Source organism: Cucumis melo, chromosome 5 (assembly GCF_025177605.1).
Source record: "Cucumis melo cultivar AY chromosome 5, USDA_Cmelo_AY_1.0, whole genome shotgun sequence".
NCBI lineage: Eukaryota > Viridiplantae > Streptophyta > Magnoliopsida > Cucurbitales > Cucurbitaceae > Cucumis > Cucumis melo.
The window spans coordinates 24,487,288-24,513,047 of NC_066861.1; the positions used below are offsets into that span (position 1 = coordinate 24,487,288).

Genomic DNA, 25,760 nt, shown 5'->3' on the forward strand with positions numbered 1-25,760 from the left:
TACATTGAATTAGTTCATTCATCCATCTTATCTATATGGGTACAATTCATGTATAATAATTAATGAGGTTTTTCAAATTTTGGACTTAGATTGATAATTGTATGATGGAGGTAGTCCTTTGAATTTAAGTTGATAAAACACCAGTATTTGGGTGTAGACGTTTGGGTGCAAGGAATTTGGTTGCCTCCATGGTTGTACAAAATTGAAGCTAAACCGACTATACGTTAATTAAACAAAATTTTAAAAATTGAGACTAATATGAAATTTTGGTATATCATGTTTATCGAACTACTTAAACTGATGCTTTAGTTGGTTGGATACATGATTCATTGCGATAACTTAGAGGCATGCACTCTTTCTTTTTCTTTTTTACTGTTTTTGAAAGTATTGATTTAGGTCGAGGCATGGATGCAAAGAAGCTATTTTACTCTATTATCAATTTATCATTGTATCACATATTTACAAAAATAAAGAGGGATAGAAGCCATTTAATAGTACTTTTAAATATAGTTAAAGTTGTAATTAATTATAGAAAACATTACAAAAACAAACTAACATCGTGGCCAATTAAAAAAAAAAAATCATTTTCATAAAAATAACAAACCAACGAAATCTTTACACATCTCCAAACAAAATTAAAAAGTCTATAAAATTGGTCATATTTAAGTTTGCACTTCCTTTTGTATGTCTTTTTGTGATTGCAATTTTTTTTTCCTTTCTGTCGTCTTTTTCTATTTTTCTGCATTTTTTTAAAAAAATATTTCTGTTATCCCTTCCTTTCATCTTCTTTCTTTTGGAATTTTTTTTTCATTGTCTATTTCTCTTCTTCTGTAATTTTTTTATTATTATTTTTTTAAACTGTTATTTTGTTCAAGATCATGTACCAAATATAAAAGATCTATTTAAAAAAATCAAACTATTATTTGATTGTTTAAGATGGTGTGTCAAATATAAAAGATGGTGAAAAAAAAATCATTGTATATTGGATAACCAAATCTAAACAATAGTGTACAAAAATAGTCAAATCCAAACGATAGTGTACAAAAAATATCTTAAAAAAAATCGTTGAGATTTGGCTACCCAAATTTAAACGATAAAATTTAAATGATTGTATACAAAAAAAATAAACGAGCATATACCAAAAAAGTCTTGAAATAATAATTGTTAAGATTTTACTATCCAAATTTAAACGATCATAAATAATTTTTTTTTAAAAGAATCATTTAGATTTGATTATTCAAATTTAAACGATTGTGTACCAAAAAATCTTAAAAATTAATCGCGTCAGAAAAAATAGTCAAATATAAACGACCATTTACAAAATATATTACGCATTGCTGGGTGCCAAATAATCACGTGACATTTTTTGATATTTTCTATTTTGGATCTTTAGAATTTTTCTATTTTTAAAATTGTTCGATGTTTTGTTGGGCTTTATTATATTTTTTAAAAAAACCCATTAAAAAAAATGAAGTAATATACTATAAAATTCACAATTCCCTATATATCATATTATATATATATATATATATATATATATATATATATATATATATATATATATATAGAAAGATTTATAGAAATAACTTAGATGCAAATCGATGTGATTTTGGAAATTATTTGATTAGTAAATTTTCTTACTAATATTAATGTACCTGCATTTTATAAAAAGTCAAAAATTATTCATCATTAATGGTTGCAATGACATTAATAATGCGATGTTATAATAGGAAAAAGAATTTTCGGATTTCTCATCGATGGTATTTTTTCATTGTAATTTAATAATTGGAATTTTTTTTATTGTTTATTATCTTAAACCTTAACTATTATGCGATATATATACCATAAAGTTTGGCAACTTTTTATGAGTTGTCATTTAGTCCTAAATTCCAATTTCTTTTCATTTTCCATTTCTTCTCATCCATGGTTTGTTTTTCTTTTCTTTTTTGGCATCATGGGTTAAGAATTGGTTTCATTTGTTAGTTTAAGTACCTTAACTCGTTTTAATTCTATTTATTTTATTGGGATAGTCGTTTTTCTATTTATTTTATTGGGATAGTCGAAGACATAACAATTAAATTCAAAATAATCAAATATATAACAACATTTTTAAAAAATTGTTAAACATAGTAAAATTTGTTAAAGTCTATTATTGATGGACTAATGTTGTAATCTATCACTAATAAACCACAAGATTCTATCAACGATAGAAGTCTATCACTAATAGATTTGACTATATTTGTAATTTTTTTAAAACTACTGCTATATATATATATATATATATATATATATATATATATATATTTAATTTTTATTCTTAAAATTGTTATCCATCGTAGTTACCATGTTTCATGCTTAATTAGTTTCCATGTTTTATGCGTTTTTCTTATATTGTTTAAAACCCAAATGGAAGTATTTCTAGCAAAATTAGGGCCCGTTTGGTAACGTTTTTGTTTCCTGTTTCTTGTTTCTGTTTCCATTTTTTAAGAAACAGAAGTGTTTGATAATGTTCCTTGTTTCTCGTTCTCAAAAAAAGTAGAAACGTTTCTCATTTTATAAAGAATTATTGGGAACAAAAAAAAGTAGTTTCTTCTGTTCCGTTTCTCAATTGCTTTTATTGGTTTCCTTTTTCTCAATTTATTTCTATTTGTTTCCTTTTCCTTTTTCTCAATTATTTTTTTTTCTTTCATTTTTCTCAATTATTTTTATTGGCTTTTTTCTTTTTCTCAATTATTTTTATTGGTTTCCTTTTCATTTTTCTCAATTATTTTTATTTCTTTTATTTTCCTTTTTCTCAATTATTTTTATTGGTTCATTTTTCTTTTTTCAATTATTTTTATTGGTTTCCTTTTCCTTTTATCTCCATCGTCTTCTCCAAATAATCATCCTCTTCCTCTTTTACTCATCGTTTTTCTTTGCACTCTGTCTTCCTCTTCACCTCTCACCGTCTTTCTCGACAACCCGAACTCTTCCTCTTCGTCGGATCCATAGTTTTTGCCTGATTGTTCCTCTTCGTCGGATCCATAGTTTTCATCTTTCTCTTTGTGCAAATTTGGATTTTCGTTGTGAGTTTTTCTCTAAAGCATCATAGGTTAAGAGTTAAAGTTTAAATTTTGTTTTGTTTCTTTCAATTCTGAATATTGAAGACATAATAACTTACTTTAAAATTAATATTAAATTCTAGAAGTCACGAAATAACAATGAGATTGTAGAAATTGATGGATTAAAAAGAGAAATTGCCTGAGTAAGAAATGATATTGCCAATCAAATTTGGTAACATTTGCAGGATAAATATAATTTTATGTTTATGTTATTATTTTTATTCGTGCATTGATACTTCTTCGTATTAAATGAATAAACTTTTGATAATTTTATTTGTTATGTTTGATGGATAAACCTATATTTTTGTTTAATGTTTAATTGAAGTAGATGTGAAAAATAAAAAATAAATCTAGAAGAAAATCAATAAACAAGAAACAGTTATTGAACACTTTTTTTGTTTCTGTTTCTTTTGTTTTTCAAGAAACAAAAAATAGAAACAGTTATCAAACGCATTACTGTTTCTTGTTCTAAAAAAAGAAGAAACAGGAAACAGAGAACAAGAAACAAGAAACAAGAAACAGAGAATAGAAACGTTACCAAACGGGCCCTTAGTTTCTCCTACTTTCACACACTCCACAGATCGCCCATCTCCACTATCATTGTCGATTATATACTTCACGTCCGAACAGCACACCCTCCATGAAAATTTTCTAATGTATATATATATAAGCGTTCACATAAAGTTTTCAAATAAATGTATTTTGTAGAGTTAAAACTATTTGATTGAAAGTGGTAATTATCCATAGGGATTGAGAGAAATGGTTGATGTAAATCTCAAAAAGCTCCAAGGTGAAAAGCACTATTCCTTCTTCGGCTAATCCAAATCAATGATTTCATAACGTGAAAAATCCAAATGGTGTACCAAAATTGGAAGGATATGGCGTCCTTTCGGATGTCCTTTTACCTAAAATATTATTGTTTGAAGATTTGGCAAATGTGATAAAGAAAAGCACACCTACCAACAAACCAATTTTGTCACATTTCCAATATGTTCTTTTTATAGCTTTATAATATATTCTTGTTTTCAACTTTTCAAATCACTTTACTCTTCTTAACCTTTTTACACGTTCAAAATCATTTTTTATGAAAGCTATCGAAAATATTTATAAAATATAATAAACTTTTAGAATATATATTTATAGAATATAATATATTTTTATTAGTATTTATCATTGATAAAATATAAAATTTTACTATACCTATAGTTTGTAAATATTTTAATTCACCTAATTATATTTGAAAAAGAATTTGATTATAATTATTTTGATATGAGGTGTTTTGGTTTTGAAATTTTAACTTACTAATGCTGCTGCTAGATAAATTTCTCTATTTTTGTCATGCACTTTCTAAAATATTTTTAAAATTTATGGCATATTTAGAGAACTTTATTTATTTATATATCTATATTTAGGATATGCATGGGAGTTTATATATCTCTTTCGAGTTGTACAGGCATTTGAATTTCAAGTTTAAATAATAATCTACCTGCCATAGAAGACGATAGATTATTATCTGTGTTTATCATGAAACAGGTAAATATATATAATAGTCTATCGTAATTCATAGTAAATAAGTTGTGATATTTTGTGATCTTTGTAAATATTTTGATTCATTTTTCTATATTTGAAAACGAGCTTTCTTTTGATTTTTTTTTTTTACATTATTAGTAATTACTAATTATTTGACTAATTTAGTATTTACAATTGGTTAGAACTTTCTTTAGACATAGGGTTATGTGGTTGTTTTATTATACAAAAGTAAACATAAATATGTAATTGATTGACCACGAGTTAGTTTTTCAACAAAATTCTTAAGGGATAGTTGCAAATGTAGCAATTATATTCAAAATAATTAAGTATACAGCAACATTTTAAAAAAATTGCAAATATAGCAAAATCTATCAACGATGGGAGTCTATCACTAATAGACCATGTAGCAAATGTTGGTCTATCACTGATAAACCATAAGAGTCTATCACCGATAGAAGCCTATCACTGACAAATTTTGCTATATTTGCAATTTTTTTAAAATATTGCTACATACTTAATAATTATTCTAAAAATTGCTACCCATTATAATTACCCAATTTGTAAATGAATATAACAATATACTAATCATAAAGGAATAATTAAAAAATGGTAAAAAAAACTAAATTGAGTTTAGCTTAATAGTAATTGATAACGATCTTCTTCCTTGAGGTCATGTTCAAACCACCACTCCATAGTTGTTGTACTATAGAAATTATCAAAAAGGAAAAGTATATTTTTAGTCCCCAAATTTTAAGGAATATGTATAGTTGGTCCTTAAATTTTAAAAATGAATATTTTTAGTCCCCATGTTTATAAGATGACATATTTAGTCCCCGAATTTTAAAATGTACTCTTTAGTTTTGTTTGTTTGTTTTTTTTTAAATAATTATATAACATTTAAAATTTGAAGAATAATTTCTAAAACTCATATCATATCATTATTAAAAGAAAAAGAAAAAAAGTACTACGGGAATCTTTTAAACCTATTTATAAAAGGATCAAGAACGGAAAAAGTTTGTTTTCAAAATTCAAGGACTAAATGGATTTATTTTTTCTAAAATTGAGAACTAAAAGTGTATAGTTTTAAAAATCAAGAACCAAATAGTGCACGTATTCATCGAAAAGTTAATTTTCTAATTTTTTTTCAATCGATGACATGCATCCTAACTCTATACATTCCTCAAAATAGATTTGCTCACTCAAGATGAATTTGTAAATTAGCAAAGACCTCTTCTCAATTTTGAGAACTAAATAGATTTGCTCACTCAAATCACGTTTCACTTTCATGCACACAGATCTCTTCTCAACTTTTCTCTCTCACTCTCACAATCCAATCTTCAAGTCGTCTGGCCAATAGACCATTGGTTGCCTTTATCTTGCTGCATCTTGTCCATCGATTGTTAGCTATATCACTCGCGTTGATCATCGATTGTCATCTTTAGTAAGTTTATGTTGCAAGTTTCTCTCCAAGTTACACTCTCTGGATGTATGTTTTGTTTTATGTGGCAACCCTTTCCTTTTTCAAATTAGAGTGATATTGGTCCAGCAGATTTTGTCATTTAAATATGGACCAAATGATTACATCAAATCTACCACAAACCCTAGTATTAGTGGCAAGACCAGATCGTTCCTAGGAAGCACATGATATTTTTCAAGTAAATAACTTTCAGGCCGAGGGTAAACGGATGGTGGGTTTGCAATTGGTTTGCTGCAAGTAGGTAAAAGTGCATGTAATAAAGAAAATAAAGAAAATAGGTAAAATTCATTATTTAAAAGAGCCTAGCTTGGGTTGGCCAGATTCCCTATTTAATTAATGTATCTAATCATGCATTTCTCATCACTGAACTACAAAGATTGTTTCTCATACGATTGAAACTAAGAAAAGCATGCAAACTCAATCTGGTATTAATTGTACTGCATTAAGTTCGAATATCTAATTTTCAAGCACCTACTTAAGCATTCATGTGATTCAATTTTAAGGTGAATAGAACAATGCTTGTCTAAATTAACTTGCAAGCTGTCCTATCCTTATTGCTTATTTAAATTCATACACAACCTTAGCTAGCGATGCAAAACTTACGTCAATCAAAAGCATTAATCATAAAGCTCAAAATGCTTCCGATCCCATAATTAAAACCATAATTGAGTCCACAATTACAAGATAGTCTACTTCCTAACTTATGAATACATCAAAATAGGAAAACTCTAAGAACCCAAGCTAGAAAGTACTACCTTAACCCATTATCGACTTGTTGATCAAAGGAGAATTATTTAGTTTCACAAATAGGTAAAAACTAGAGAGGAAAAAATAGAGAGAATCGTGTAAAGAGTTGGCTAAAACCACTAGTTTTATATTGTCGCACTACTACAAAAACAGACTCTTTTAACGGTTTTAAACTGTTAAGAATGATTATTTTTTACATTTTAAAAGCTATCATTGAATCCAGTGTCAAAAAAGACAAAGTTCTTAACGGTTGGTAAAAACATCAAGAATAGTGTACGTTGACAGTTTATGACCGTCAAGTATTCAATTTTTCATGACAATTTTTCACGATCGTGATTGTGACATAGTGCTAACGCGGACAGCACACTAGTGTTGATAGTATGTACTTTGCACATGTGAACTTTGGAGTGTTACGACACTCTAAGGTGGTGTCGTGTGTTAGAATAAAATACTTTAAATCTATATAATAGATTAACCTAAGACCATTCATGCCAAATTGTCAAGAATTAGTTACATATCAGATTCCATCTCCGAGTAATTAATGATGGTTGTAAGATGGCTATTGTCTTCCTCAACCAAAACCCTAATTGCCCTTAGTGGGATCTCTTGATGGGAGATAGAAGAAAGATTGAGGGCTTATTATTTTGGTATATTGGGGACCATAGCCCTAAGTTTTTTTATACTAGTTCAATTATGATCCCCATTAAATCTTGATCAATCTAAAAATAGACTTCTACCCATTTAGTCCATACTCAATTAGAAATCGTGGGACTTAATTAAATAGATCACATAATATGTCTAATTAAATAAAATAGCCCAATGTGATAAATTATAATTTATATTCATAGCCCACATTTTAATTGTGTTCTTTAAATACGTCTAACATCGTGGACTCGTGATGTCGTGCACCTAGCTTAAAAATGAGGCATTTTACCTTGGAGCACTCTCTTCTTTAGCTTTTGAACCTAGTTAATGCCATTTAATTTTATTTCTATGTACTTTGGCTTCATTTTTGTCATTAACATTCGATCTTGCCTCATACCCTACAAAAGAGAAATAATAAAATAAAATCAAAGAACAATCATAAATCAAGCGAAATTAGATAACACATCGTGGATATTATCATTAAATAAAGATCCATTTAACTACAAAATTGTTGCAATTTACTTAAATGCCTTGAAATTTAAAACACTTGAATAATTTGGATTAATTTTCATAAATGTAACAAAACATTAAATTATTTATGGTCCATGTAACAAAGTGCATGAAGTTAGTCATTTTTTAAAAATTCTAGGTTTGTCATTCCGTCTTTTTTCTCCTTTTCGCTACAATTTCTTTTATCGTCTTTTTTTTTCTTTTTTTTCGCTGCAATTCCTTTCCATCGCTTTTTTTTTCCTTTTTTTTTTACCTTGTTTAAATTTGGGTAACCAAATCTAAACAACCGTGTAAAAAAAATAGCAAAATCTAAAAGATCGTATAAAAGAATCTAGAAAAAAAAACATTTAGATCGGAGTATCCAAATGTAAATGATCGTGTAAAAAAAGTAAACAATCGTTTAAAAAAATAAATCATCGTATAGACAAATCTAAACGATCGTGTACCAAAAGAATTTAAAAAAATTGTTTAGTCAAATCTAAACGATCGTAAACTATCTTGAAAAAATAAACGATCGTGTAAAAAAAATAAACGATTGTGTATCAAAAAAATTAAAAAAAAACCATTTAGCCAAATCTAAATCATCGCGTACTAAACAATAGCCAAATTTAAACGACCAATCTACCAAATATATCACACGCGTGTTGTTGATAGCCTGGTTGACTTGATATTTTTGGTATTTTTCACTATGTTCCTATGAACTATTTTTATTTTCAAAATTGTTTTATATTGTATAAATATTTGGCCGCATTGTTATAATTTTGAAAAGACTCCAATAATGTGTGGTTTTGAACCGTGTATTAATATTATATCAATTATGTTTAGGAAGATATAGACGTCATGGCAAATAAAACATTACAAAGCTAAACAATGGGGTGACATCAGCATCTAAATCATATTCAATACATCTCAAGTTATAAACTTTGTCCTAAAAAAATATTTATAAACTTGAGAATGTTAACCATTTTGGTCCCAACTTTCATAATTTACATTTCAGTCACCCACTTAATCAATTATTTTATTCGAAAATTATTTAAAATGACATAGGAATTAAATCCCAAATTAGACCCTGAAGGTTTAATAAAAACCAACAAACAGGATCTCTCAAATTCCCGTCAGAGGCCTCACTTCCCTCCTCAAACTCTAAGGCTCGGAACAACGCCGTATTGCCCATCCCCTACCATGAACCCCACGCCGGCGCTGCCGTAGAATCTCTCTATTTCACAGTTCGTTTCACTCCGTTTAACGAACCTCCCTTTAACCCTCGGCCGAATTTCAGCATAAGCTTTCCTCGAAGCATAACGAATCGTCTTCTCAAATTTCCGATTTTTCTTCTTCTCTCTGTACCTCAACACCCTCGCCTCCCGGTCCATCCCCCGCAATTGAACCGCCTTCTCCGCCAGCTGCCCCATCGGAAACGACGCGTCGGAGGCCGTGTTCCGATCCGGCACAACTCCCACGTCTAAAGAAGATGAAGAAACCTGAAACAGAGAAATACAGAGTGAAACAGAGAAATACAGAGAAAAACAGAGCACCAGAGCAAAACGGAATATACATCAATTGGAATTTTAGATTCAAAGAAAAGTGGGTTGAAAAGAAAATTACACTATGGCTAAGATTCTGAGATGGGTAGCTCATGGCATCAGGTTTAGATCGAGTACTACAGAGCTGGAACCCGGATAAATTTCTAGTAGAGTAATCAGTGGGTGGCGTAGTGGACTCCGTTCCTGGATTGGATTGTTCAGGAACAACACCATCACCAGCAGTCGGGTAATCGAAATCAATCAACGAATCCATATCGGAGAAGAAAATGTCCTCTGATTTCAAATCAGGTTGAACAGCGTCGTGTTGGTGTTGAGTCGGAATAAGGAACTTAAAGACAGAAGCGACAGAGGAAGACGGAGGCGAATCGTAGAAGGGTTGAATAGCAGAGCGGTCATGGCGACGAGCGAGGGGATTAACAGAGTGGATGTCAGCATCGCAGGAAGTGCAGAGAGCAGCGGCGTCGGCGTTGCAGGTGATGGTGGCCGGAGCTTGCTCACAGACCTCGCAAAGCCAGACACGTGGGTGTCGGGTGCCGGAGAGGGTGTGGATTTGAGCATCACAGCGGAGACAGAGGAAGGCAGTGTCGTGTCGGCAGAAGAGAACAGCGGTGGCGGACTTGCAGGAATAGCAAAGGGGTTTGGTAGCGGCGGGAACGCCGGACCAGGCGGCGGCGAAGGAGTGCATAATCGGGAATTGGGAGTGAGGAAATGGGAAATTGGTGGAATTGGGAAATAGTTTGTGTGTTTATTTAAGCTTTATGGGATTTAAGAATGGAAGAAAATCTAGGCACCGACCAGTGGTACGACAGTACGTGGTGAATGCCACACCACAACTATGGATTTTAATTTCTTTCATCTTCATTTTTTATTTTATATATATATATTCTAACACCTAAATAAAAAGCTATGAGTATGACATATTTAACCTTTTTTTTTTTCCTTTTGGTTAGGGTCACGGTTTGGTTATTTTTGAAGAGGGTAGCATTGGCAATTTTTCTATGGGTATTAAACAGATTGTACTTTGCCATTTATAAAGAGCTCTATTCTTGTTTTCGGTTTTGGATAAATCCCTCCATCGCTGTTAAACACATATACGAGTTTACAAACAAAATTTAAAAGGTCAATGTTGACATTTAAAGTCTTTATTTGATGCTTTTTAGATCAAGCATGTTTATTATTTATCTAGTGACATTTTGTTTGTTTTCCTTTTTTTACTTTTATATTTCGTAGATTCTTTTTAAGACACCAAGGAAATGCTAATTGAGCTCTTATATTACTCTTATACTCATTAAAATGTAAAAACATCGATGAGAAAATAGAAATAACATGATTAAAATTAATAGGTGAATGTTATTAAACAAAAAAATGGTAAAATACCCTCCTTTGGATAGCTATCTAATTTTGTCTAGCCCTATTTAAAATCATAAATTGCTATATTCATTTTTTCCTTAATTTCTTTTTATAAATTTTGTGATTAACCAACTTTTGTAAAAGAAAAAAAAGATGTTATTTAACTCATTTTAAAATTTTGTGGGTAGTTTGGTTAGAGTAACTAAATCAATTAGTGAGAGAGGAAAGGAAGAAATACTAGATATGATAACTTTTTAAAATTAGTTTTGGTTGTTAAAGGTTCAGGCCATGAGATGTATGTCAAATATAATATTATTTCAAATTAAAAAAAAATCTAGCAATTTTGAATTTTTTAGCCATTTGAAAAAACTTTTTTTTTACTATAAATAATCCATTCTTCTTCATTTATTGGAGGCACAATACAAAAAAAAAAGGCAATATATATATATGTAAAGACCCAACCTCTTATACTAAGTTGTGGACTTTAGTTTAAAAGAAAAGAATTAAAATTTATTTAAAGTAAATAGAAAATAAAACAAAACTGTAAAATTATAAGTAGAATGTACGAAAATAAATTTAAACAGAATTCCTATCTCGGGTCCTACTAGTTTTTAAGGAAAAAAAACAAGGAAATAAATAGAATAAAATAAAATGAAAAGAATATCGACACTGAAATCTGACACTTGACGTAAGCAGAAGCAAACGTATCCCTATGGCTCGGGTCACTTCTGGTCATTCGCCGCTTGCCTTTGCTCTTACATCTGTCTCTGCTTGAAAAATAGAAATAGAAAGAGTGAGTATAAAAATATACTTAATAAGGGACTCACTACTAGTCCCGCTAGGTGCCGTTAACCTTCTATTAGAGTCCTGAAGAGTGGTACCCCTAAACTGGCACGTTCCCGAACATGTGCAAACAGTGATCATGTAGGAACAAGCTGGTTTTTGGTGAACCCAAAGAAACACCTAAGACGATCGGGCTACGAGTGATTTCGTCGAATCACTCAAATCATGTCTTGTCAATGTCAATGTCAGACTGGTGGTCCCGTCGGACTATGCAGTTATAAGTGTGAGCAATCCCGTCGAATCTCTCAAATCATGTCTATGTCAATGTCAGACTGGTGATCCCGTCGGACTACACAGTCATAAAAAAGAGTGGTGATCTTGAAGGACACTCTTATGGGTACGACTCTAATAGGTAAAGCTAACATACACCCTATCCATAGCATGCATATAACACATCATTAAATCATATCATAACATATCATACCATAACATGTCATACCATATATATCCTATCCTATCATATCATATCATGTCATATCATCCTCAATCACAAAACTGTATCAATAAAACGTAGGTGATAACATCAATTCATTATCAGCTCTAACCATAAAGTCATCCAGCAGTCACATTTACAATATCAGTTTCTATTTGTAACCTCAAGTTCTGTAGCTAGCCATCATCCTTACATAACCATTCATACATGCGGTCTCTTTAAATTGAACTCAAGGGTCTAGTAGTAGAATCTCTTACATGAAGATTAGCTTAATCCAAGGAATAAAATCCTGACGGCTAGATCAAGCTTCCCAAGGAAGGTCCTAAACATTAAGGGTAAAATGCTAAGAAAATAACTCAAATTGTAGTTAATTTAGGACCCAAAAATCCAGTTGATTTAACTTACCCAAAAATCGAGGCCGATCTTGATTTAGACTTAGTTGGACAAATTTCCAGCTCGGTTTTCAGCTCAATCTAGTCAATTTAATCCAACAATTTATTTAATTAGAGTTTGAAATTAATATTTGTTGGGCACTAACCAAAACCCACTCAAACTTACCAAAAAAATATAGGTAAAAGCCAACAATGGGTCAAATAGGGTGGAAACAAGCTTGGCAACTCAAATGGCTCGGCTAGAGGGAAAAACTGGCTAGTCGGTTCCGCTAAGAAGTGCGCGCGGCTCGGGAGTGGAAAGCGGCTCGAATGGCGTGCGGCTCAAGATTGAAACGACGGTGGGGGTCGGGTACGACTCGTACGGGCGAACTCACATGGGTTTGGCGAACCGGCTCGGACAAGAACCCACTCGATGGCTGACGACTGACGGCGACTGTCGGACAGAGGAGATCGGTGAGTTCCGAGCGACGGGGACGACGAAGGCTGACGGAGACTTCAACAGTGCGGAGAAAGATGCGACGAGGAGGACGACTAACGTGGCTTGGGTAGGGTTGAGGCAGCCGACGGTGAGAAACGAGGTGGCGGTGGTGGAGCAAGGGTTAGGGTTTGTTGATGGAGAGGAAAATGAGGGCTTTTGTGAAGAAGAAAGTGGTGAATAATGCCTCACGCTTTCCAATGGCCTTTTTAAAGAAAAATTAATAATAATATAATAATTATTATTTTCCTTTTTATCTTTTCCATAATTTACTCCAAATAAAACCACTTATTCTATTTTTTTATCTAAACCCATTAAATATCCCTTTTTATCTCTTTTTTTATCTTTTCCTAAATAAAATCACGTGTTCTCTCTCCTCAACCAATCCAATCATCTTTATCTTATCAAACTATCTTTTCATAATAACTATATTATTTCATAATACAATTATTAATTCCTTAAACCAAATAGTACCAAAACATAAATAACCAAAACAAACATAAATTCCAACTTAACACGATTAGATATTTTTCAATTTATCCAATAGAATCAAATCTCCATAAAGTAAAATACTTCAACATTTAAATAACACCCAAATTTTCAAAATTACACTTAAGATAATAAAATTAAATTACTCAAATTTTTGGGGTGTTACAATATATATATATATATATATATATATATATATTTACAACCTCCACATCCCCTCTTCGTCATCCAAACCTCTAATCTTCATAACCTTCACTTCTCTTAGCTTTCACCTTTTTTATTAAAAAATCAAAAGATCTACGACCTTCATTTTATCTTCTCTTCCTTAACAACCCTTAAATTTTCATCTTTCTCCAAAAAAAATAAATAAATAAATAAGAAAAGAAAACTCTCTATAGTGCCAAGAATCAAACACAAGAAAAACTATACTTAGCTAGAGGTGTATAGAAGGGGCTTAAGTCTTAATGATCCACACTTCAAACATCAAGAGAGTTTAATGTTTTGAATTTTAACCTTTTTATTTTTGTTTTTACTTATTATTCTTCTTATTTCGCTATTTTCCTTTTTCCTACATTTATTCTTTATTATCTTCTGAGCTTCATTTTTATATATTTTTTTTATTGCTTCACATTTTGTTGTATTTTTTTTATTATTATTTTCTTTCCTTTGTTAATTCATTAACTTTATTATTTATACATTTATCTTCAATTTCTTTATGATTAGCATTTTTAATTTAATTCTTTTTTCTACTCATAGCATTGACTATTTTTTCTGTAACAACCCAACTTTTCGAACTAAGCTGAGGTCATTACTTTACTACTAAAACACTTTATTCAAACATAAAACTTATCAAACCTTTTTAAAAATCATTAATCAACCAAAAACAAAACAATCCTTAAAACAATTAAAATTAAAGACGTTTAGCGGAAGCATAAAGAAAAAGACGTCCCCATATGGCATTCACGAATCCTTCTTGCCTCTCACCGGTCTACCTTGCACGTTACCTTTACTTAAAAAAGTTAAACATAAAAGGGTGAGTATAAGATATACCTAGTAAGAGACCCACTACTGGTTTCATTAGGGGTAATAACAGTTAGCCTTCCATTAAATGGTACCCTACAACATAACAATATAGTGATCCCGAAGGATGCATGCATCAATCAGTCTAGTGATCCCGTCGGATACACATATAAGTCTAGTGATCCCAAGGGATACACATCTCAGTCTAGTGATCTTGAAGGATACACAACATGTGGTGATCTCGTAGGACACCATGCCTGCAAGGTACGCTACCCTATAGATAAAGCTAACATTACCCCTCGGTCCAGTCTAAATAGTCCATGATAGTCATATACAAAACATCACAACCATTAGTTCAGTCTCTATGCATAATAAGTCAAGCAATCTAAGTTTAGTCATAGTACCCTTAGTCAATATATGCAACTAAACTATATATCACAGTTACACCATCTAATTCAATTCCATAATAAAACAATCAATATGTAAGTACCTTGATGGTCAGATCATCTACATTTGGTTAACAACGCGATCCATCAATATATTTAAACTACACATGACAATCAGATCATCATTTATATTCAACTAATAGTACGACCCATCAATATACCAAAATTACATATATCAGTCACATTCTCATCATCTATATTCAGCCAACAGCACGACCTATCAGTCAAAGCGAACTACACATAACAGGCCAAACACCCATACTTCATCAATAGCACAACCCAATAATGTATAAAAACTACACTAACAATCATGTCGTCTATAACCAGTTAAGAGTATATACCAATAACGCTTTCTACATAAACATATACCAATAAATCTAATGCAGCCTCTATAACATAACTTTTATATCAGTTACTACGTTTCAAATCTCAAATTTGAGTCCAGTAGTAGGAAATCCCTTACTTGAAGTTTAGCTACGTTTCTTTGTCAAACTAAAATCCAACGAATCAACCTAAATATGATGGTAAGAAAATCAAACACTTTCACCAATAAAGTCCCTCGTTTAATTCACGTAAACATAAATGCCAAAGTAGTGGAGAATTGAACTTCAATCAAACTAGTTGGAACTTAAGGTATTCGAGCGTTGTAACTCAACGACACCTTCAAAGATCAACAAACAAACCAACCAATTAATGCAACACTTGCAATTCGAAAAAAGATACAAAGCATAACAATCAAAATAATCCACGATTTTTCATTACCACAAGACTTATAATGAGCAAAAGCTACGCACGAACTGAATCTAATGACAAGTATAGGACAATGAGTTCTAAAATTCGGCAACAATGGCGAACTGGACTCACAGACCAGGACGGCGACCGATGGCGGCTTGCACAAACGAAGAGATGGCGGCCGGTCACAGCTACGACGACGAAACTGAGCGGAAGAAGAAAATGAGGCTAATGCGGGTGGTGAAGCGAGCTTTGCATGGACGAGAACGAGACGACGACGACGACGACTGGGCTTGGGCGAAAACGACTGGAGGAGAAAGAACCTTGGCGACAGCAGCGGCTTCAGAAGGAGAAGATCGGAAACAGGGTGGGGGCATGCGGTTGGGGTTACGAAAAAGAAGAAGAAGAAAGAGATGGAAAGGGTAGGCATGAGGGGATTCTTTTAAAAATACTAATAATAATTATAATATGTAATAATATATAATAAAATATAATTATATTATAGCATAGCATAGCATATTATAGCATATTACATTATATTATTATTATCTTTTCTTTCTCTTTTCTCTTTCTGATCAAAACAATTAACATGACCCCATCAAAAGAAAATCTTAAAAACATAAGATGAATAATGTTGAGAAATTACCTCAAAGTTTTGGGGCGTTACAGTTTCTTTAGTATTTTCTCATTTTTATATGTTATTTAATATTATATATATATATATATATATATATATATATATATATATATATATATATATGTATATATATATATGTATATATATATATATATATTTTTTTCCATATTTGTTTATTTTTCTTGTTCTTATTTTTTTTCATTTTTCTTCTCTTATAATTATTTCTTTATTATCTTATTGCTACATTTTCCTTTCTATTATAATAAATTTATTTGTTTATGTACGTTGTTTCATATCTTGTTTATCCTTTTTTACTTATTATTTATTCTTACTTTCTTTTTCTTTTTCTAGTGACTTTTTTTGTATTTTATTTTACTTATAGATTATTGTTTATTTTATACATTTTTATCCTTGTACATATGCTTATTTAAGTGTTTGTGTTTGATTTATGGTCCATTTAATATATTCTTTCCAATAGTTGTTTACTTTTCTTAATAGTTTCAACTAGTTTTCTTTTAAAAAAAACATCCGATGACGAAATCTACGAAATTTGGGAATCTGATTTTCTATAATTTTTTAGGTGAGTAAATCGATTCTTTGGAAGTTCGACATTGATCTCCAATATGTTTCTATTAAAATCTCAATATACTATTTTATGTTTGCTTAATTTATTATGATGCTTCTTTACTCTTGTTTTTACTTGTCTAATTTTCCTATTAAGTCTCATTTTCATTTCTATTTAAAATTTATAAATCTATCTAACTAAAATTTTCAATATCTTAAAATCCTTCTAATTTAAATTTTTCTAAGTTTTAAAATCTTTCACTACATTTTTTTAGAAAACAAAATCATTTAATTTTTATCTTTTAAAGTTACAATTTTTCTATGTTTTTCAAACATTCAAATTTGATCTATGATTTCATAAGGTTTTCTAATCAATCTTTCTAATAACTTATATCATTTTCCTTAAAGAAATCCTAGAACGGGATCTAGAAAATTTGGAAGTCCAATTTTCTTGAATTCTTGAGGTGGGGGATCACATCTTTGGGAGTCTAAGATTTGATTCCAAGAAAAATGATTTTAATTAATGTTTTAAAAAAAAATGTTTCTTTATTAGTAGGCAATTCCTATGAAGGATTTTGAGAAATTGTACTAAATATTCACTTTCTTGAGGTGAGAAAATTTTCTTCAATATAGACTTAATTGATGGAATGCTTTCTATTTATTTTATGCGATCATTGCTTCAAATATTGGAATAATAAGGGGTAAAATAAGATATTAGTTTTAAAAAAATTAAAGAATATTTTCAACTCAAGATTTGAAATTTGGTTACCATTTTCTAAACAGTTGTTGTAGGGTTCTAACACCTTCCTCATATACAAATGACTCCCGAACTCAACTCTAGTTTGTGCAGATCATTTTTATGATTTTATTTAAAAATCGTTTACTTTATTTCGGTGTCCAATCACACTGTAAAAATGATAGATGGTGACTCCTTTTTTATTTTGTTTTGAAGCTGACCCTTCTTAAGACGTCGGTTGCTTCACGTTGTCTCAGACGCGTGCTGACAGCTTGGAGACTCTATTAGGGGCATAAGGCTCTACCTTGAGGTTTTGGACATTTTCTTCTTTATCTTGAATTATTTTATTCTTTAATTTTATTTTAAATTTATTGTGTGAAGTTATTATGAATTTTATTATTGTACACACAATCATAAGCCTCCAACCTAGGCTTTACCTCATAGGATTGGAATTGAGGATGAAGTAGTGTTAACCTTCGTGGAGCTTACGCTCTCGTGTAGGCATGCGAAAAATTCTCACTTAAGTTAGTCATTGCCATGTACGACTTTTGGCCAGTTTGGTATCCGAGCAGTTAGTTCTTTGGGAACAGAGCAAGTGTGAGTTCTTTAAGGGAAACCTGAGGATAGAGTAAGTTCATGAAGAACTAGGGGACAAGTTTGTTTTGTATACTAGAGTTAATCGAAGTCAAGTATATGAGTCTTAATTAGAGTTTACCTAAGAAAGTTAAAAGGGTAAGATAAGAGTTAGCCAGAGTTAGGTTTGAGTTAGAAAGTTTAGTATTATGCATTTGAGTCATTGCCATCTATGACATGTTTAATGAGTTGAATTGTTATAGAAGTCATGCCAACATGACTTAACAGACAACGTAGCTAGGATCTGGATGGGGCTCTAGATTCTACCCAAGGACAGTTTAAAGGGAAATCTAGTAGCTCAAGGGCATAGATTGAGACCAAGGATGAGAAGTACTTGAGATTTGCACTAAAGTTTATGCAAACAATGAGATCAACATCTGGTGATCTTGAGAAAAAGTTTAGCATCGAGGGGGAAAATAGTTTAGAAGCTATGGTGTTTGAGGTTTCAATGGATCTAACAGATGCTGAGTTATGGTTGATGATGTTGGAAAAGTGTTTCAAGGTCATTGGATTGTTTTGAATAGCTGAAGGTTAAAGTGGCCACATTCCCACTTTAGAAAGAAGCAAAGAGTTAGTGGGGGTCAATCGAGGTTAGGCATAGTGATGCTAGAGCATTTTTTAGGATAAGTACTATCCTAGTACTTATTTTGAGTTAAAGAGAGATGATTTTTTTTAGATTGGAGCAAGGCTCGCTTTCGGTATTCGAATATGAGAGAAAGTTTATCGAACTATTAAGATATGCTAAGGTGTTAGTGGCATTAGAAAGCAGCAGATGCAGAAGATTCCAAAGAAGGTTAATACAAGAAATTCTTGCCTTTGTTACTTTAACAGACAAATGGATTGATTTCTCTCAGTTAGTCTAGACTGTGTTATGAGTGGAGCAGAGTTTCTTGAAAGTTAAACCAATGGTAGAAACAAGTCAAGGGAATTTACCAACTAGTAATTTCAAAGGATGAGAGCAACATTGGTTTCCACCTGGTGGTCGGGTAAACAAGATTTTAAAACCTGATATAGTGAACATACTTTCATACAAGTTAGTGTGTAGAGAGTGCGTTGACCCAAGCGATCAACCGACTAGAGCAATAATAGTGTCTCGAACAAGAAAGAAATCATTGACAAGTAACCATGATAGACCTGCTTGCAGAGATTGTGGTAGATTCCACACAGGATCGTGCTTGGTAAAGATAGAGGAATGTTACTACCGTAGATAACCAGGATACCTTAGAAGAGAGTGTCTACAGATGAAGATAGATTTGTAAGGAAATTAGAGGGATGATTCTCAATTAGTTGGAGTAGAGAGATCCAGGGATACGAAACAAAAGGGCATAGTTGGTCGGCCTCCACAACAAGGTAAGGTTTTTGCGATGACTCAAAAGAAGGCAAAGGATGCAATGGAAGTAATTACTGCTAAAGTTTTTATACTACTACACATTTATTTTTCAATTCTAGTATGTTTTTGGTTAATTTGAGGATTAGATAAAGAGAAAGTACTCAACACTTTTGAGCAAAGGCTTACTGAATTTCAAGGACAAAAATTCTTAAGGAGGAAAGAAATTGTAAACCTTGGATTGTAGCATTTCTAAGTCTTCCAATGAAACAAGTAGTTGAAATAGTGGTTCAAATAAGAGTTAAAAAGAACTTTACTAAGTTATAGTAGTAGCCTAAGTGTCATTGTTGGTGTTTTATTATTGGTATGTCATTATAAGGGTGTCATTAATTATGACGATCTAAGAACCTAACAATTATGTACTAGATCTATAACAATCAATCGTGCAATTGTGACTAGTTTGCCAAACAATCTATAAAAAAACACGACTATAAATATAATTTCAAAATGAAAATCTACAGACAAAATAGAAACAAATCAAGATTTAGAATTTAGCACAAGCCAACAAGGTTACAATGGGAGAAAACCTCAAAAGCTAAATTTTTTTAGAGATATAGTTGCAAATATAGCAATTAGATTCAAAATACTTAAGTATATAACGACATTTTAAAAAAAATGCAAATATAGCAAAAACTATCAAAGTCTATTAATGATAGAAGTTTATCACTGATAGATCATGTTGCAAATATTGGTCTATCACTCATAAACCATAAGAGTCTATCAACAATATAGAAGTCTATTACCGATAGATTTTGCTATATTTGCAATTTTTAAAAAAATAATATTTATATATACTTAATTATTATTCCTAAAATTGCTACCCATTATAATTACCCAATTTTAGCTTTACCTTTCATTGAGATAAGAAAGCTAAACTCCTAAAAATTATTGTTGTAGATGGTAGGGGACAAAAAAAAACAAAAACAAAAACAAAAAAACAAAAAAACAAAAAAACAAAGAAAACGAGTAGTCATTTGCTCAAAATAGCCACCAGAACTAAAATATATGGCCTATAGCTAAAACCTAGATTTTTGCTTTTATAATCGGTCCAAACTTCTGCTACTATTTTTAGCACGACCCACAACGCGAACCAAACGCCTAGTCACTTTATTCTTTTGAGCTAATTGTTTCGGGTTCATCTATTTTAAGCTTCAGTTTCTCCCTTACGTCCATAATTCTACATCTTTGATGTTTGGAATAACCTAAATGCATAAAATACATGAGCAATCTTGAGTTTAGTGGGTTATGATAACACATTTTAGGCACTATCATTTACTCGTTTTAAGTGCTATCATTTAAGCGTTATGATAACAATCTTATTCAGAAGCACTAAAATCTTCTCTTTTCATCAAATCTTTCTAATTTGAATTTTGATCGGATTGTATCAACATAACACATAGAAAAATTAAAAACCTACCAAAAACACAACTTTTAGATTAACCTAGACAACGAAACCAGTCTAACAAAAATTTCAGATCAAGCCATAAAACATATACAAATCATTCCCAACCAAAAATTTTAGACCAGTCCAACCAACATGGCAAAAGTTAGCTATTTAAAATTTTCGTCACGTGCTCGAGACGACGCGGAGCGACCAACGTCCTTAAAAAGGTTTAGTTTTTAAAACAAAATACGAGTCGACACCAATCTTTTTTACGGTGTGATTGGACACCGAAACAGAGTAAACACTTTTTAAATAAAATCATGAAACAAATAGTCTGTGAAAACTTAAATTGAGTTCGTGAGTCATTTGTGTATGAGGAAGGTATTAGCACCTCATAACACACATTTAGAAAACTGTGACCAAATTTCAAAACTTGAATTGAAAATATTCTTTAATTTATTTTAAAACTAATGTCTTATTTTACTCCTTATTACTCTAATATTTGAAGCAATGATCTCATAAAATAAGCGGAGAGCATTCAATCAATTAGACTATATTGAAGAAAATCTTCTCACCTCAAGAAAGTGAGAAATTAGTACAATTTCTCAAAGTTTGTCATACGAATAGCCTTCTAATAAAGAAACTTTTTAAAAAATATTAATTAAAATCATTTTTTCTTGGGATCAAATCTTGGACTCCCAAAGATGTGATCCCTCACCTCAAAAATTCTAGAAAATCAGATTCCCAAATTTTTTATATTCCAATGTAGGATTTTGTTCGAGAAAAAAGGTATAATTTATTAGAAAAGATTGATTAAAAAACCTTATGAAATCATAGATTAAATTTTGAACGTTTGAAAAACATAAAACAAAAATTATAACTTTAAAAGAAAAGATTCTAAATGATTAAAAAGATTATGAAAGATTTTAAATCTTGGAGAATTTTAAATTATAAGGATTTTAAAACATTGAGAATTTTAATTAGAAAGAGTTGAAAATTTTAAATAGAAAACAAATGAGGCTTAATAGAAAAATTAAATATAGTAGAAACAAGACTAAAGAAACATCATAATAAATAACATATTGACATGTTAATAAAAACATATTGGAGATCGATCTTGGACTTCCAAATAATCGATTTCCTCACCTTAAGAATTCAAAGAAATCGGACTCTCAAATTTCCTACATTCCGTCCGAATGTTTTTTTTAAAGAAAAAATAATTTAAAATTTTAACAAACTTAAACAAATTAGCAATAACATATTGAACTGACACAAAAGAGGGGAAAGATAAAATATTAAATAACATATAAAAGACAAGAGCATATTAAAGAATCAATAATCAAGATGAGAAAATATTAAAGAAAAAATAAATAATATTATAAAAGAAAAAAAAAGAATAAAAATGCTAATTAAAAAGAAAGGTAAAGATACAATATATAGAGAATAAAGCTTAAGAATAAATTAATCAAGGAAAGACATAATCATAAATAAAAAAATAGATGGACAACAAGGTATAAATAAATACACAATAAATGATAAAAAAACTATAAAAAAGAAGCTCCCAAGATAATAAATAAATAATTATAAGAGAAAGTAAAGTAAAGAAATAAGAACAAGAATAATAAGCAAATATTTAGTTATTTAGTCTTTCTTTTTCTTTTCTTTTTTCTCTTTTTGTTTTGCACTTTTTTATGGAAGCTTGAACAAAGATAAACCAAATAATGAAAAATAAAGAACTTTGAAGGAAAATAAACAAAATAATAAGAAGAAGAGGAAAAAAGAAAAGAAAGAAATGTTGAAATCTCAACACACTAAACTCACTTGTGGTTGAGTTGTGGATCATTGGGATCAAAATCTTACCATACACCTCCAACTAAGTTAGAGTTTTTTGTTGTGTTGGATTCTTGGTATTGTAAGAGAATAAGATGAAGATTTAGGGGTTGCTAGAAGAGAGATAAAATGGATGTTATAGATTTTTTGGTTTTTTTTTTAAGAAGATATGAAGGTTAAAAGAAGTAGGAAGTATGAAGGTTAGAGATTTAGATGAAGAAGAGAGGATGGGAAGGTTGTAAAAATTTCTAAGTTTTTTTTTTTTTTTTTTTTTGTGGTCTTTTCTTTATGTTGTTTCTGGATGAAGAAGAAGAGATTATTTATAACAAAAATCATTTCTTCAAATGACTAAAAAAAAATTCAAAATTGTGGGATTTTTTTTGAATTTGAAATAATATCATGTTTGGTTTACACGTCAAAAGGGCATGGAATCTTTTGGCAACAAAACCCAATTTAAAGAGTTGCCATATTTAGTATTTCTCCACCCACCTTAATTATCCTAACTAAATGGTTTAGTTACTCTAACCAAACTACCTATAAAACTTAAAAGTAGTTAAACAACATTTAAAAAAAAAAAAGTAGCTAATCACAAAATTATAAAATAGTCAATTTAAGGTAAAAATTAATCTACCAATTGAATTAATTTTAAATAAGGCCACCCAAAAAGGATTTACGAGAGCATAGACCAAAACAACCAAAAAAGAAAAACAAAAAAATAGAGTTGAGGTACAAAATACTCATAAACTACTGAACACATCAACTGAAACTTAGATTTTCATAAATGAAAATCACTGCCATTGCTTGATTTATCAACCCCAACTCCAAAATCACATAACTCGCTGCTAATTTATATAACAAAATCAATATAATCTTCTACATATATCAAAACATTATTCCGTATAATATAAATGAAAACAGAGAAGTAGGAACAACAAAAAAGAAAAGAAAAAAAAGAAAAAACAATTTACAGTGGTTTGAGCAATAAGTTCTACTTGTACCATGCAAAGGGAACAATATCCTTCCATTAGAGAATTTTCAACACTTCAGCAACTCTCACACCAAACTTGGGCTAATTCAGAAAAGGTTAACTTGGGCTAAAATCCAGAGAGACATAAAAAGTTAGCACAAGATTTTGGGCTTTCATGAATAGTAAGCCTAACACATAAATGCTTATTCAAATGAGAAGCCCAACCTGATCAAACTTTTTTAATTTCAATTCCATGATTCTTTTTTTTTTTTTTTTTTTTTTTTTTTTTCTAACTAAACAATGAGAGAGATTTTTATAAAGTTTGATAAATTTGAAAAATAAAACATATTCTTTAAGGTTGCAAATCAACTAAGTTCAAAATAATATCAGTGCACTAATTTTTATTTTATTAAGTTTGGAAAAAGGGGCCATTTTTATTATTGGTTGGTTAAAATCCTATTTAGTACTTAAATTTTATATATAGTTCTATTTTACTCCTTAGACTTTTAAAAACAGTTTATTTTAGTTTCCAAATTAAAAAAAAAAAAAGGTGCCGTTAAGATTATGTTAACTTCTATGTTTATAAATGATTAATATCTAGATTTATCATATTTACTTAAATTGATAAATAACCCAAAAATCTTGCTAATTTTGTTCTATAAATCTTTCATGCATACAAACATAAAAACATAATCAACACATTTATTAAATAAACCTAATAACTATTTTGTTATTTTTTCTTCAAAACACAAATCTCTTATACATTCACGCCCAGGATCTCTTACCTTTTATTATTTTTTATTTTTTTCAAATTGGAGTATTGTTGCAAATCAAAATAACATCAAGTAAAAAATATAGAACTGTCATATTGGTGTTAACATTCGTTATAATGTAAAATAATATTAAGAAGTGATTATCTTATTTGACAACCTAGTCATCTACATGTAAAAGCCACATCATCGTTATGCTAAAAAGTTAATAGAATCCTAATGTAAAGGACCAAAATATATGTTATAAGTAACTTTAGTTTTTTTAAAATAAAATTTATTGTTCACCATATGGAGAATATTATAGATGACATGAGGAAGGAAGTGAATGAAATTTTTTGCCTAAGACTTTTAAAATAATAAAATTATAGGATAAAAGAAACACAACATTATTAATTGATAGTAATAACTATTAATTACGTAGTTGTAAGTTGTAAGTTGCAATAATGAATAAATTTAAAAAGAAAAGAGAATAAAGAAAAATTGGTAAATTAAAGAAATAAGTTAGATACTCCATGAAACATAATAAAAAGAGGAATTAGGAATCAAGAGTACAAATGGAAAAATGAATCTTAGTATTTTTGAGAAATATTATTCTTAGGAAATATTATATTATTCTTGTATATTCTTTCTTTTATTGTGTTTTAATATAGTTATATATAGGGCTGTAATATTTGATTATAATCAATAGATATTAATGAAATACCGATATTCTATACAATCTATCAGAATCAATTAAGTTAGATATATATATGGATGTATAGAACCTTTTATTTTATTTATTTTCTTTTTATTGTGGAGGAGGATGAAAGACCAAATCTTTGTCAAAGAAGGTAGTTTAGTTTGAACAATGGAATTTGACACAAGTAGGTGAAAATAAATTAGGTTAGCCGAATGTTTTGAATATGTGGGTTTTGTTCATGTTGATGCAAAAAGATAGTTGGTTTTCATCAAATCAACATAGTCAACTCAACCTTCACAATCACAACCATGCCCACTTCCATTTATAATCTATACTATATATAAATGTGATTATAGGGAAAAAAAACAAAATTTTCTCCATTTTTTCTTTTTTTTTAAAGTTGAATTTGCTTAGTTACATAATTAATTGACATTTTCAT

The 25,760-nt window shown here is 30.2% G+C and overlaps 1 protein-coding gene and 1 long non-coding RNA gene across 2 annotated transcripts; one reads left to right on the forward strand and one right to left on the reverse strand.

Annotated features, from left to right (window-relative positions):
- Positions 1-9,001: 9,001 nt before the first annotated feature.
- On the reverse strand, positions 9,002-10,383 carry LOC103493034 (zinc finger protein CONSTANS-LIKE 5-like). The gene is made up of 2 exons (XM_008453655.3): positions 9,616-10,383; positions 9,002-9,491 (listed from the first exon to the last, which is right to left on the reverse strand). Exons 1-2 carry the CDS (start codon positions 10,237-10,239, stop codon positions 9,147-9,149), a joined length of 969 nt encoding a protein of 322 aa, XP_008451877.1. The 5' UTR covers positions 10,240-10,383; the 3' UTR covers positions 9,002-9,146.
- LOC127149612 (uncharacterized) lies at positions 10,227-10,759 on the forward strand. The gene is made up of 2 exons (XR_007821286.1): positions 10,227-10,354; positions 10,505-10,759. It is a non-coding gene; the product is annotated as an uncharacterized LOC127149612 (long non-coding RNA).
- The last annotated feature ends 15,001 nt before the right edge of the window (positions 10,760-25,760 follow it).